At 40.3% G+C, this 15,302-nt stretch overlaps 1 protein-coding gene across 1 annotated transcript; it reads right to left on the bottom strand.

The window, feature by feature from the left end:
* Positions 1–1,480: 1,480 nt before the first annotated feature.
* OIP5 (Opa interacting protein 5) lies at positions 1,481–15,281 on the bottom strand. Its single transcript, XM_016220399.2, has 5 exons — positions 14,948–15,281; positions 14,629–14,695; positions 9,814–9,936; positions 5,933–6,014; positions 1,481–2,489 (listed from the first exon to the last, which is right to left on the bottom strand). The coding sequence occupies exons 1-5, from the start codon at positions 15,264–15,266 to the stop codon at positions 2,394–2,396; spliced, it is 687 nt and encodes a 228-aa protein (XP_016075885.2). The 5' UTR covers positions 15,267–15,281; the 3' UTR covers positions 1,481–2,393.
* Positions 15,282–15,302: the final 21 nt, after the last annotated feature.

The raw sequence follows: 15,302 nt of genomic DNA, 5'->3' as shown, positions 1-15,302 counted from the left end.
TCTTGATTTGATGCCAAATTCAAGCATTTAACTTTTTATTGAAAGTCTACCAAAATGCAAATCCAGATGTTAAAATAGCTACATAGGAACAGCCTTTTGATTTAGATAAAGGAAATATATTGAGGCAGATACATCCACATACAATAAAAAACCCACAGATGATTCAATATAGCATTAATTTTCTGGTACTGTTTGTTGACAGAGGCTTCACCCTTGCTTATAGAACAAAATTTTGCAACTCAAAAGCATAAATCAGAATTTTCAAGTTTAAAATATTTTTAAAGGGAACTATCCTTTGTACAGTATAAAATGGAAAGAACCTACTATAAGAAATATATCTAGGCCCTGATCAGTGTGGCTCAGACGGAGCATTGCCTTGTATACCGGTACATTGCTGGCTTGATTCCTGGTCAGGGTACATACCTAGGTTGTGGTTCCAATCCCTAGTGAGGGCACTTACAGAAGGCAACCAATCAGTGTTCTCTCACATCATTTCTCTCCCCCCTCTAAAATCAATAAGCATATCCTCGAGTGATTAAAAAAAAATCTAGCTACATCTGAACCAAGTTAACTTCTCTATGCACCACTGCTTGGCTATATCATCTGATTGTGCTAGTGTTAGCCCCTCTTTAGTGGTAGGTTGCCTTCCCTCCCACCCATAATGAGGTTCTGAAAAAGAACATTTGATCCTGTCATAAGCCTCCTCTAAAATTCTTCAAGGGTTTCCCATTGTTCTTGGGATAAACAGACATCCTTCTGGAATCTAGTATGGCCTTGTACCTTCTGGTCTCTGGCCACCAGAACTCCTGTAGGCCTTCTTCTAAGGGCTTCATAGGACCTTTGCACAGGCTGTTCCCCCTACCACCTTATTCACTCCTACTTACCTTTCAGACCACTGCTGAAACTTCATTCCTCAGGCCTTCCTTGACCCTCAGACCAGTTTAGTTACCTGCTACATGGGCTTATAACTCTCTGTCTCATCTCTTTTCATGTGTGTGTGTGTGTATAAAATTATTGATTTCAGAGAGAGGGAGATAGAAACATCAATAACAGTCATTGATCTGCTGCTGCTTGCACACCACTTACTGGGGATCAAGCCCGAAACCTGGGCATGTGTCCTGAGTGGGAATTGAACCATGACCTCCTGGTTCATAGGTCAACGTTCAACCAGAGTGACCCAGAGGTCTCTTCTCTTTAAACCCTTACTACAGGTGCTATAAGCCAAAGTGCTATGTAAAGCAAAATATGAAAAATCATTTCAGTGAATGATATTTCATTATTCCTTTCTTTTATTACCTTATTAAGCTCAGTTTCCAACTGAAAAGAGAGAAAAATTGTATAGTATTATTGAATAGCACCTATGTAAGTACCTGTATTTTACATAAAAAAAAAAAAAAAAAAAAAAGATTCTCAGTATGAAACCAATAAAATGACCCGGCTCCCAGATCCCAGCTTCGAAAATCAAACATGAGACAGGTGGTAATGAGAATGAAAGTGGTTTATTCAAGTTGCTGGCAACTCAAGATGGGGGGACTTCTGTCCTCAAAAACCCACCTTAACATCTCAGCGCAGGCAGAGGTTTTTATAAGAAAGCATAACTAAGAGATCAGGGGGAGGGGCTGTGGATGTTCTGTCTCTCCCTGTAGAAAAGGGAGGGAGAACTGAAGGGGAGTGGGAACATGCCACTTCTCCTGAGAAAGGGAAGAGGGAGCAAGGGAAAGGGAGGCAAGGGCTCAAGGGGAGTCACACAGCTCTTTCTCAAGTTTCCTCCCCTTGTTCAGATGCTCTCTCTCTTCAAACAGTAATTTGTGGACTTACAGCTCATGGCTGGCACCAGCAGCCCCTTCACATGAAAAAGGCTGCTCTAAGCTGTAATGAAAGCTCAATAAGCAAAAACACAGGAATTTATTTACACATTTTAAGAAAAAACAACTGACAATAGCCTTAAGAAAATGCAGAATATACAAACTTTATCACCTAATTGAAATGTTACATCATAGTTACAGCTATTCATGTAACCGCTCCATGTAGGAATCACAGTAGTGAACATTAAGTACAACTTTATTTTCATATACATCTTTGGATAGAGCATTCATGGCACATTGCCTCTTAATCCCTAAATATGCAGTTAAAGATGTTTTCAGAAATTACTACAAAGCCAATAAGAAAACTAAAATAATTTCTGAAGTCAAATAGCTATGAAACCTGGACAGAAAGCTCCTTTCTATAAACAGCTTTACAAATCACTTGGAAAAACAGCCTAGCTGTAAATATAATAAACTATATTTCCTGTCCATTCCTGAAGTTGATCTTTCTCAAGAAATGATCAAACAGCACCTGTCTTTCAAGATGGCAATAAGGCCTGACCCTGATACTCAAGTTCCCATTCTGGGTCAGTTTTCTGGGTTGGAATGGTCAGGAGTCACTTCCTTCAGCATCTTCATCAGTGAACTTAAGTGAGTATGCATTGATATTATCTTCTCTTTCAGCTGGGAAGAGAAATACATACGTATTAGGACATCTTAATGCTCAATTTGCTAGTTCTAGAAGTCACTTCAAGCTAGTGATTGGGAGGTGGAAATGTCTCAAATTTCATTAATACATTTGTTCTATTTCTGAAAGAAGTTTATGCAACAAAGAATACACTAAGATCCTCAGATATAAAATTTCACATGAGCTCAGCCGGTGTGGCTCAGCCGTTGAACACAGACCTATGGTCCAGGAGACTGAGGTTAAATTCCTGGCCAGGGCACATGCCCAGGTTTCAGGCTCAATCCCCAGCAGGGGGTGTGCAGGAGACAGCCATTCAATGACACTCATCATTGATGTGTCTATCTCTCCCTCTCACTTCCTCTCTCTGAAACCAACAAAAATATATTGGAAAAAAAAAAAACACAGCTTACAAAAAAAGATTTTCACGTAAAAAAAGACCAGCCATTATTAAGCATCACTGCTTCTGTTTCCCTCCTTCCTACCTCTATCACTAAGTTTAAACTCCAAAAATTGTGCCTGGCCAGCGTGGCTCAGCAGCAGAGCATCGACTGTGATCCAGGAGATGGCAGTTTGATTCCTGGTCAGGGCACATGCCTGGGTTTTGGGCTTGATCCCCAGCAGAGGGCATGCAGGAGGCAGCCGATCAATGACTCTCTCATCACTGATGTTTCTCTCTCTCTCTCTCCCTCTCCTTTCCTCTCTCTGAAATCAATAAAGGTATATTTAAAAAAGAAAAAAACTCCAAAAACTGGGAAGACAAGAATAAAATGAGCAAGAGAGCATGTGGAGACAGATGCATCAGCTAGTTTTCCTCTCCTTTTTCTAACTCTTTGTTCATAGTTCAAAATGCCTTTAATATTCTAATGGTCTCCAGAAGTAGCTCTAGTTGTCACGTTTAGAAGAGATGTTTGTTGCAATTCGATAATTTCCAATAGTTCTTTCACCATAGAATAGTTGTATCTAGAAACAAACTGGTGATACTCAGCATACAACATGTACTTAGACTCATAAATAAACTTATAAAGTTATCATGGAATACAGAATAATGAATAACAGTTATCTGTTGAAGTCAGGGTTAATTTAAAAAAAATCGTATTTCTGAGATTTGCACAGTATACTAAGTCCACTTTTTTATGACTCAAGATAGAAGAATATACAAAATTCATTAGAAAATTTGCTTAAACAGGTAACTCTAGGGCCTGTTAATCTTACTGGGGTGGTCTTGGACGTGATGAATCACTTTGTTTTAAAGATATTTTTCTCCTTTTCCATATTTCAACATTTTTACTATGATGTACTGAGGTATAGATCTCTCTGCATTTATCCTTCCTGAGCTTGTTGAGGTTTCAAATATGTAATGTTTTTCATCAAACATCAAAAGTTTTCAACCACATTTCCTTGATATTTTTTCTACTTCTTTCTTTCTCTCCTCTCTTTTTTATACCCCATTGCCAAAGCAGGTCTCAGGCTCAGTTCATTTTTCTTCATTCTTTTTTCTCTCCTCCTCAGATTGTAGAAGGTCATCAGTCTATATCTCCAAGTTTGGTGATTCTTTTTTGGCCAGTTCAAATCTGTTGAGACCCTCTCATTTCAGTTATTGTACTTTTCAAATCACAGGATTTTTATTTGGTGCTTTTTTATAATTTCTCTCTCTTTAGGGATATCCTGTATTTGATGAGACACTGTCATCACACATTTCCTTTGCTTCTTTAAGCATGGTTTTCTTTAGTTTTTTGGACCTATTTATAATAGCTGCCTTTTTTTTTTTTTGCTTTTTTATATCTTTATTGATTTCAGAGAGAGGAAAGGAGAGGGAGAGAGAGAGAAATATCAATGATGAGAAAGTCATTGATCGAGCCCGCAACCCGGGCATGTGCCCTGACCAGGAATCAAACCCCAATCGCCTGGATCCTAGGTCGACGCTCAACCGCTGAGCCACGCCCAGCCGGGCTATAATAGCTGCTTTGAAGGCTTTGTCTTGTAAGTCTAATATTTGGGCCCTTTAAAAGGTACTTTCTAATGTCTGTTTTTTATCCTGTGTATGTGTCATGATTTTCTCTGTGTCTCCTAGTTTTTTATTGAAACTTGTCAATTTAGATATTATATTGTAGCAACTCTGGATACTAATCACAACACACATACCTTCTCGTGATGGTGGTTTGCTTATCTGTTTTAGTGAGTTTGCTAGACTATTTTATTGATGCCTCTTTCCCTCACTGGGCAGCCTAATGTCATTCCTCGGAGAATAGAGCCTTGGGCATATGCAGTTGCCTTGGGATGACTGGTTTTAGCAGGGCTGTCTCTTTCCTTGGTCTCTATAGGCTGTCTGCCTCCATTAGCATCACACCCAGCTGTTAGCCTCCATCAACTGCTGGCTGATTGCTCTATTGTTTTTGATGATGCCCTGGGACACAAATTGCTCAACAGTCTAATCCAATTAAATTCAGACACTTTCTAGGGATGGTCTTTATTAAAGCCAGCCCTTTTTTGTTCTAACTCCAGCAGGGCTGCTCCTAGCTATTTCCCTGATTCTGTCATAAACTAGTCTAAGGTATAGCTTCTTGCTCTCATAGAATACCAGCCTCCTTTTAATTGCTAACCACCAAAATCTCCATTGTTTTGGGCAGTACCCTTAGACTTGAACTTCCCCACACAATTTCAAATAAAGTCAGCTCTTCCCAGACAAGAAAAAGCTAAAGGAATTCATCACCACCAAACCTGTATTACAAGAAATGTCAAAGGGTCCTTTGGGGGGGAATCAATAATAAAATGGCAATAACTATATACATGTATCAATAATTACTTTAAATGTAAATGGTTAAATGCTCCAATGAAAAGACAGGGTGGCTGAATGGATAAGAAAACAAGACCTGCCCTGGCCGAATAGCTCAGTTGGTTGGAGTATCATCCCATACACCAAAAGGTGGCAGATTCAATTCTTGGTCAGGGCACATACATACCCGGGTTGCAGATTTGATCCCAGGTTGGGGGACATATAGGAGGCAGCCTATTGATGTTTCTCTCTCTCTAAAATCAATAAAAACATATCCTTGGGTGAAGATTTTTTTTAAAATTCTTTTTAAAAGGAAATAATGAACTGTTGATCACCCTGACCCAGTGGATCAGTTGGTTGTAGCGTTGTCCTGTGTACCAGAAGGTCGCAGGTTCAATTCCTGGTTGTGGCATGTAGTACCTGGGTTGCAGGTTTGATCCTGGGTCAGGGCGCATGTGGGAGGCAGCCAATTAATGTGTCTCTTGCACATTGAAATCTCTCTCTGTCTCTATCTCTGTCTCTCTCCCCCTTCCTCCCTCTATAGGAAAAAAAAAAAATCAATTAAAAAAAATTATTGGAGTATCACATCATTTCATCTCTCCCAAGTTCACTGGCACAAATTATCAGGAATTGTCTAGATTAAAGGAAACAATTATGAAATTTTACCTCTGCAACCTTTTCTGGTAGAGGCATGTTGTGAATATCCATCTCAGATGCATTTACGATGGCTTTTGTTTTTAAGAGATAGCTAGATAGAAAATAGAGAGAGAAAATATTAGTACCATACTACAATTAAGATTATCAAAGAAGCAAACTTGCCCTCTAAAGCAATATCTGTCAAGCAAAGACTGCCTTCTTACTGGTTTCCATTTCAATATTCATAATGTATTTTGTAAGAAAAACAAATTCTCAATTAACAAATCATTAGAGAGACACTTCCTTATCCCATCCCTTGCCAGCCAGGCATACATGAGTCAAAACTAACCCAGGAGAAATTAGACAAAAACCAGGGTCACATGAATCATCATGATGAGTATAAACTTCACACTCCACCAGTAGGTCCTGTAGCACAGTTAGAAGAAACATAATCATATTATGACAAATAACTGTTGGTTGCCTACCCAGAAGCCATTCCCCAGTTCTTTGGTGTGAACAGAACCAAAATTTTTAGGGCAGTAGGGTGCCATCCTAGGAGATGACCCATAACTTTCTAAGCCTACTGTGGCAATCTTATTCCCTATTGTCACATACTTGCTTTCCTTGCTTAGGTGATCATGTGACACAATGCTGATAAAAGACCATTCCCTGTATTCCCATACTTCACATATCCTTTTCCATCCAGGTGGGTATGCTACTGTCTGTGGATGTAATGCTTATAATTGTAGCAGCCACCTTGCACCCAAGAGGAAAAGGCCAGGAGAACCAGAGATGATGACCCAGAGCCCTGTCATGACTGAGCCACTAGAAAACTGGAGTGGCCAACTGTCCGCATCCTTTGTTAAAGCCACTGTGGTCGGGTTTTCTCTGACTGGCAACAAAATTCATCCTGAGGCAAAGAGATATAGATTTATTATCTTCCCAGACTCATGCTACCTATACTTCCCTAATTTCTACTTAATCAAAAAGAATATACTGACCTTTGAGTCCAACTCATTTTATTTATTTATTTATTTATTTATTTATTTAATCCTCATCCGAGGATACGTTCTCCACTGCTTTTCAGAGTGGAAGAGAGAGAGAGAGACAGACAGACGGACAGACATTGATTGGTTGCCTTCTGCACGTGCCCTGACCCAGGCCAGGGATCGAGCCTGCAACTGAGGTACATGCCCTTGGCCAGAGTCGAACCTGGGACCCTTCGGTCCACAGGCCAATGCTCTAACCACTGAGCAAAACTGGCTACCGTGAGTCCAACTCATTTTAAAGATTAAGAAATTACTTAGAATCCCATAATCCCATAATGCTTTTCAAACTTATATTAAAATTTTGTTACTATACGTTTACTTCTCCTAGGCAAAACGCAATTACAACTCTGCTGAAAAAATTACTTATAACTATTTCTAAAAAATATTTGAGGTTACTAATAGCATATATTTAGTTATCCCCCTCTTTAAACTTAATTCTAAATAGAAATTATGTAAGAAGAAACTAGAAATTGAAGTATATCTCAAGTATGTATTTCCTTTCGAAAACCTGCATTGACGAACAAATGGTATACATAATGCACACTGAACAGCCTCATGGTAAAGGATGGGCTTTATTTATAAGTTTTATTGCTTAGTCATCCATAACTCAGCTAGAGATACCTATGTAAGCATATTAAATGAGAAAAGGGAAACTTCATGCTTTATGAAAGGAAAATGAGCTTTGGAGTTAAGACATGGATTCAAATCTCAGCTCTTCCTCCTACCTCTCTGAGCTTTAGTTTTATTTTCTGAACTCAGTGAGGTAAGCATAATGCCTGGCACAAACTAGGTCATCAATGGCAGTTTTTGTTTTTAATGATCAAGAAAAGACTTTTTTTTTTAACCTACTGATTGTGAGAGAGAGAGAGAGGCATCAATTTGTTGTTCCACCTATTTATGCATTCATTGGTTGGTTCTTGTATGTGCCCTGACTGAGGGTCGAACCTTTAACTTTGGCATATCGGGAGGACACTCTGACCAAGCTACCCAGCCAGGGCAAGAAAGACTTTGACGGATGTTTCAGTTTGTTGTAATAAAAAAAGTTTAACTAATAAGTGAATTTATTAGAAAGATAAATAAATATCCCGAGTAATTTCTGAGTAGGGTACTTATTCAGACTCTGAGGCCACATGGTCATTATTTGTTACTTTTCTTTGTGTATCTGCTTCTTGTCTTTTCCTGCAGACAAAATTTCTCTGTATCTACATTTATAATGTAAAAAATAACTATCCTAAACTAGAGCTTTCACTTCTCAACTTCAGCATCAGTACCACCTGCAAATGACCAATGTCTCTGGGTCCTTATTTCAATACCTAGGGTAGAAAGCCTGACTGACTTGGCTTGGGTCAAGTATCCATTCTTGATCCCATGACCTGGGAGTGGATCACACATGATACAAATATCCCACAATACAAGGTCCCACCCTATGGGAGGGAGACAGGGACCAGGCAAAAACCCATAAAGTGTTTACAACATTATTTTACAAAAGCTTACTTCCAGCACCTGGCCGGCGTGGCTCAGCTGTTGAGGATGTTTGATTCCTGCTCAGGGCACATGCCTGGGCTGCGGGCTCAATCTCTAGTAGGGGGCATGTAGGAGGCAGCCGATCAATGACACTCTCTCATCATTGTTTCTGTCTCTCTCCCTTTCCCTACCTCTCTCTGAAATCAATAGACATTAAAACAAAAAAACAAAACTTACTTCCAGATGTTCCTATAAGGAAAGAATGTCCTCTCAATTATTACATTATATGATTATTAAGACCTGGTATGATTATAAGACACCTAAAATGACTATATTATATATATATATATATATATATATATATATATATATATATATATATATATATATATATATTTTAATAATTTATTAATTATTTTGTTGTTAATCCTCACCCGAAGGATATTTTTTCCCTTGATTTTTAGAGAGAGTGAAAGGGAGGGAGGGAGAGATAAACATCAAGGTGAGAGAAAAACATTGATCAGTTGCCTCCCCCACATGCCCCAACTGGAGATTGAACCCAAAACCTGGGTATGTACCCTGACCAGGAATAGAACCCTCCACCTTTTGGTGTACAGGACGATGCTCCAGCTGACTGAGCCACATAGGCCAGGGCTTTTATTTTTAATTGATTGTACAGCGAGGAAAAGAGGGAAAGAGAACTAAAATGACTATATTTTGATCCCACTACCATCTTTTTTTAAGAGACAGTGCCTGGCTTTAGCATCTTCTTTGGTATGAACATTCTGCCTTTTCTAGACAGCAGAGATGGAACTGGAGTGTATTATGTTAAGTGAAACAAGTTAGGCAGAGAAAGACAAATATCACATGATCTCACTTATATGTGGAATCTAAAGAACAAAATAAACTGATGAACAAAACAGACCCAGTGACACAGAAGCACTGAACAGACTGACAAATCTCAGAGGGAAGGTGGGAAGAGATTAACAAAAGAATTTATGTGCATAAATGCATAACCCATGGACACAGACAACAGTGTGTGGTGAAGGCTTGGGGGCGGGGGGGGAAGGCGTCAATGGGGCAGAAAAGGTGACATCTGTAATTCTTTCAACAATAAAGATAAATTTTAAAAAATAAAGAAAATTTGATAAAGAAAATCTAAGTCGCCCTAGCCAGTGTGGCTCAGTTGGTTGGGCATCATTCTGTGCACCAAAGGGTTGCCGGTTCAATTCCAGGTCAGGGCACATACCCAGGTTGTGAGCTTGATCCCCAGTAGGGAGCCCGCAGGAGGCAGCCGATTGATGCTTCCCTCTCACATCAATGTTTCCCTCTCTCTGCCCCTCTCCCTTCCTCTCTAATCAATAAAAATATTTTTAAAAAAAGACTAAGTCTACTCACCACTCCATTTTATCACTGGAAAGGCAGAAGTGACCTTTCAAGGCAGCCAAGGCAGCATGGGTAGAATAGAGATGGAAACCAATGGGAATCCCACAGGAACTACAGAATAAAAGGTTGTAAGTGCTAGAGGGGAAAAACAGAATATGGGTAAGAAAGAAAATCTGAAAACAAATACAAAATAACCAGCACCTGGAAACATTCCTAAAAACTATGCTATAGTAATGTTACATTCAAGAAAGGTTAACAAAGATTTTAATATAATTACACCCTAGATTACAGATAACCTTGTGCATTCTGGTCACAAAAGAAATCATGGATGCAGAACTGTCACTTCAACAGAGAAAAGTAATTTACATATGAAAAGCAGAAAGAAAGCTAATCACCTTTAAACAAATAAAACTACACATGACTATGTTTTTTTTAAAATATGTATTTTTAAAAAGTGATTTTAGAGACAGGGGAAGGGAGATAGATACAAAAACATCGATGAGAGTGAAACATTGATCAGCTGCCTCCTGCACACCCCCTACTGGAAATCAAGTCTCAATTCCAGGCATGTGCCCTGACCAGGAATCGAACCAGTGACTTCTTGGTTCATGGGTCAATGCTCAACCACTGAGGCACCCTGGCCAGGCTACACATGACCCTTTAAATTAGCTACCATTAATCAATTTGACCAGGGCTTACTAAAAAATTTATTAATAGAATTCAAATCAGGACTTTTATTTTGCAGATGAAACAAAAAACTTTAAGGAATCCTATTATCCTAGCAAGCCATCAATTTTCTTTTCCTTCACCCTCTGAAACATCACTGGATGAAGAACAGGGAAATGTTGATTTTACTCCTAGTTATACCACTTGGGTAAGTCGCTTACCATATTTGCTGGTATATAAGAACATCCAAACATTACAAAGAAATGTCTTAGGAAAAAATGAACTATGTTTCAGGATGCCTGTACTGAAAACAATTTTAAGGGGGGAAAAATTGTATAAACATAATATACTACGCAGTAAAATTCTGTAGAGTATAAAAATCAGATGGCTAAAAATGAATCATTCTAGAAAACAGATACTAAAAAAGACCAAGCAACAAAATATACTAAATTTACTGGTAAATGAAGTCCCACACTACATATGTAGTATTGCATTTTTTGTGACTATGGTAACCAAAATGTAAGTCATGAAATAAAGTTGCATTAATTTGAATTAATTCCTATGTAGGAATTACATCAGACAAAGCACAGTACCTACAGATAAATGTCTCATGGAAACAGATATATAGCACAAAGCAAAATGTAAAGAAATCCCAAAATTCTTATGCATGCAATATAAAACAAGTTATTTCATTGAATATTAGCCTGCTAAAGACCCAGGTCCTTCACAAATGAAGGTCTATATCACCACACCGGCTAAAGAACTTGCTGAAGGCAGAGGGAATACACAATGAATGGGTAGTGAAGAAGGTAGTTATAAATACTAGCTATGACCATGTGACCAGTTACAGAACTGAGAACTATAACTTTCATGCGTATTTCCTCTTTATTTTGCTATGAATGTTTGTGTGTATATGTTTGTTTTCTTCCCTTTCTCTCTCTTTTCAAGGTTTTTAAAACTGATTTTTAGAGAGAGAGAGGAAGGGAGAGGGGGAGAGAGAAACATCAATTTGAGAGCAGAACATTGATCAGCTGCCTCCTGCATGCCCCGAGCTGGGGACTGAGCCCCAAACCAGGCATGTGTCCTGACTGGGAATCGAAATGTCCACCTTTCAGTGCAAGGGATGATGCCCAACCAACTGAGCCACACCAGCCAGGGCTCTTCCCTTTCTTCAATTGTTAAATTTACACAATAGTATTGTTATGAGAAATCAAGGAAATAAGTAAACATCAATTACGGACTTCACCTGGAGAGGGGTTAGTGCATTTTCAGTTATATTGTAAAATAGTTGTACCATGTTACACAGAATTATGACCTTGTTATTGTCTTTGTTTGGAGATTAGTAGTTCTAGGATATTCATGTGGGTGCCAAGTTAATAAGTGATGGTTAAATTTTGTGTCAACTTATCTGAGCCACAGGGTGCCCAGTTATTTTGTCAAACATTGTTATGAATGTGTTTGTGAGGGTGCTTTTGAATAAGATTAACACTTCAATCAGTAGACTCAGTAAAGCAGATTGCCCTAGTGTGGGTGGCCCTCCTCTCATCAGTGCCTGTACCTCTCATGAGTAAGAGAGAACACTTGCCTGACTACCTTGAACTGTGGCATTGGTTTTTCATCCTGCCTTTGGACTTAAACTGAAATGTAGGCTCTTCTTGGGTCTAAGAGCCTGCTGGGCTTTTGGACTGGAATTCACACCTTTGGATCTCCTGAGACAGGCTAGTAAGCCAGGACAAGAGGAATAGGGAAACTGAGACAGTTAAACAAGCAGTTGGCAGCCATCTAGTAAATCACAAAATCCTATCTTCTATAACCAAGGACACTTAAGAGTACTGTAAATAGTTTACACTTCTCCCTCTCCCCAACCAGAGGGTAAAAAACTTAAATCACCCTACTCAGGGAGATTGATAGCAGAAATCCAATTAGTGCCATTTGCCAACCACACCCAAGAACAGAAGAAGTTAAGGAAATAAATTTCATCTGGGCACATCAGCATAAAACTGATGAATATTCTATTGCGATCCTCCCTAAGATCTCCCCTAAACTCCTAGCCTCTAAAAACCTTCAAAATGAAGGTCCCAGCGTGCTCTCCCTCCCAGGAGCATGCCAGCACCTCTCCCTTTCCCCTCTTCTTCCCCCACAGGCATGCATCTCCTAAACTCTAAGGGACCCCACAAGGCTTGCAACCAGACAGCAAGAGGCAGCAGCAGCAGCTCGTACAGAGCTAACCCCCTGATCCTGTCAAGGCCCCCTTTTCTCTGACTTCTTAATGAGCCAAGGCAGCCCAGCTTAGGCTCACTTCCCCACCTAGTCCCTCCCCTGTAGCTTCTTCTACCTTAGGCTCTTCCCCAGCTTTAATAAACGTCCTCTAAAAATCACCTGGACTTGTACTGTGAAATCTTTGCTGCACCATCAAGAATCCACACACTAGCAGCTGGCGCTAGGCAGACCCACTCAGGGCCAAGTCCCCTTTCCGGTAACACTCAGGCCTGTGAACTTGGACTAGAATTAACCCAATAGCTCTGCTTGCCAACAACAGCTCTTGGGACTTCTCATCTTCCATAATTGCAGAAGCCATTCCTGATAACAAATCTCTTCCTGAAAAGTCCCATGGCTCCCCTTATTCCAAAAATACCCAAAACGTGGTTCTTTCCCTCCAGTGTTTTATAAACCATCTAGATCAGTACTGTTCAACAGAAATATGTGAGCCACATAAGTAATTTAAAATTCTCTCAATCTTGTTAAAAAAAATTTTAAACAGGTGAAATTAGTTTTAATATATTTTATGCTATCCAATATATCAAAAATATAATTTGAAATTTAATACTTCTAAATTATTGATTTTCTGTACCAAGTGTTCAAATCCAGTATGTATTTTGCACTCACAGCATATCTCCAGTCAGAATGAACACAGTGCTCAACAGCTAGATGTGGCTAGTGGTCACAGCATTGGAGAGTATGGGTCTAGACACATTATCCTCCTTTCTAAGACAGTATCAGAGAGCTTCTGCCTCTGGCCCCACATGATTCACTTCCAAGCAGGCTACCACTCCTTCCCTCTGTTCCTTCTGGGTGGGAAGAGGACACTCCAGTAAGGGTAAGGAGTGTCTTTCAGTTGGGAAAGAGAAGCAACAGAACTCTTCCTGGTTACTACCTAAAGCGACTAAGTATTCCTATACTTTAACCCTAAAACTGAACCAAACTGGTCAGAATGAACTGTCTTGCTGTTAAAGCCAACATTCAAAACTGAGGAGCCTTGTAATATAAGGCCCCCAGTGGATGTCTGAAACCATGGATAGTACTGAACTCTATATATATAGTATGTTTTTCCTATATATTCATACAGTTTATGACTTCTTTTCGGCATATCTGAATAAGCAACATCACTACTCTTGCATTTTGGAGCCATTATTAAGTAAAATCGGGGTTACTTGAACACAAGCACTGACACAGTAACAGCTGATCTGATAATCAAGCCAGTTAGTACATAACTAACCATGAGTTAGTATATACAGCATAGATACGCTGGACAAAGGGCAGAACACTGTGAAATTTCACTACGCTATTCAGAATGATGCACGATTTAAAACTTATAAATTGTTTATTTCTGGAATTTTTCATTTAATGTTTTCAGACTGTAGTTGACCTAGGGTAACTGAAACCATGGAAAGCGAAACCACAGATAAGGGGGGCCGACTACTTATTCAAGTACTTGACTTTCAACTGCGTTTTCCCCCTAGTTTCCTGGGTTACAGCAGAATAAGTTCTGCCATTGCTTATTACAAACTCCAGGTTAAATGCAAACTTAAAAGTCCCAGTTATCTCAAAGGACTGTGGTTTCTAGTAAGTTATTCCCACTATACACCAAAATATAATTTTCTCCTTTTTCCTCTTCTAGACACACCTTCTTAGCCTCACTTCACTTGCACAAGTCACTAGGGATACGTGGCCCTCAGAAAGATCTTAAAATCTACACACAAAGACAACTTGTCCATTCACTGATGCATCAAGTTCGTGGAAGACTGAAACAGGTAAAGGGAGCATACTTCCAATACAATGGATGGATGGAATATACTTTTCTTCCAGTGCCAAGATACCATTCCAGCTCCTCAGTATCATTAAGTCGGGGACTGGACACCGATCAGGAATCTCAGTACGTACCTGCCTTTGAGTAAACCTTCAATGCCAACTAAGAAGGGAGCTTCCAAAACCACGTTATTTGTAACTCCTATGAAGGAAAAAAAAAAAAAAGCGGGTCAGAATGAGTACCGGTGAGGCCTTGAAAGGGAAAACCTTCCCCTCCAGACAGGTTCATCATGGCCACAAAAATAAAGAAAAGTTGCCCCCATCCCTGGCAAAGGGTTAACTTCCAGATCTTAACCCGCTTTTCTTCCCCAGCCGGCTCTCTGCCGCCCCGAGAGAAAGCGGGAACACCCTCTTGGGCCCCCCTCCGCCTTCCCCAGACAGCGCCCCCACTCACTGGAGAAGGCGACGGCCCCCAGGGACCGCGACAGGTTCCAGGCGAGGTGCACCGAGTCGGCCAGCACTGCGTGGCACCGCGCGCACTGGAACACGACGCACCTCTCGGGCTGCAGCCACGACGGCAGCCGCGGGCTGGGTGGCGGCTCGTCCGTCCCCAGCCCTGCGGGACCAAGCGGCGAGGACCCCTGCACCACCTGCGTGTCCCACTCCATGGAAGTCGTCAAAGAAGGTTCGTCAATTGTCTTAGTGCCATCACAAAAGTCACCCTCCCACAGCTTTGCGTACCTAGAGCGGTGCCGCCGCGGACGAGCAGCCATCTTTCTGCGGCCGCCGCCAGGATTTCGAACACGCAC

The sequence above is a fragment of the Miniopterus natalensis genome, chromosome 1 (genome assembly GCF_054644295.1).
Source record: "Miniopterus natalensis isolate mMinNat1 chromosome 1, mMinNat1.hap1, whole genome shotgun sequence".
Classification (NCBI taxonomy): Eukaryota; Metazoa; Chordata; class Mammalia; order Chiroptera; family Miniopteridae; genus Miniopterus; species Miniopterus natalensis.
Note: the sequence above shows the minus strand (reverse complement) of the source record. Positions and strands in the feature narration are given on the sequence as shown.

What these genes read in the sequence shown, in the direction of transcription:
- OIP5 (XM_016220399.2), bottom strand. Translation starts at nt 15,266, where the DNA reads ATGGCTGCTCGTCCGCGGCGGCACCGCTCTAGGTACGCAAAGCTGTGG. An exon ending in GGGGGCCGTCGCCTTCTCCA is followed by an intron (nt 14,696 to 14,947) that starts GTGAGTGGGGGC and finishes TTTCCTTCATAG; the next exon opens with GAGTTACAAATAACGTGGTT. An exon ending in GAAGGTTTACTCAAAGGCAG is followed by an intron (nt 9,937 to 14,628) that starts GTACGTACTGAG and finishes TTTCCCCTCTAG; the next exon opens with CACTTACAACCTTTTATTCT.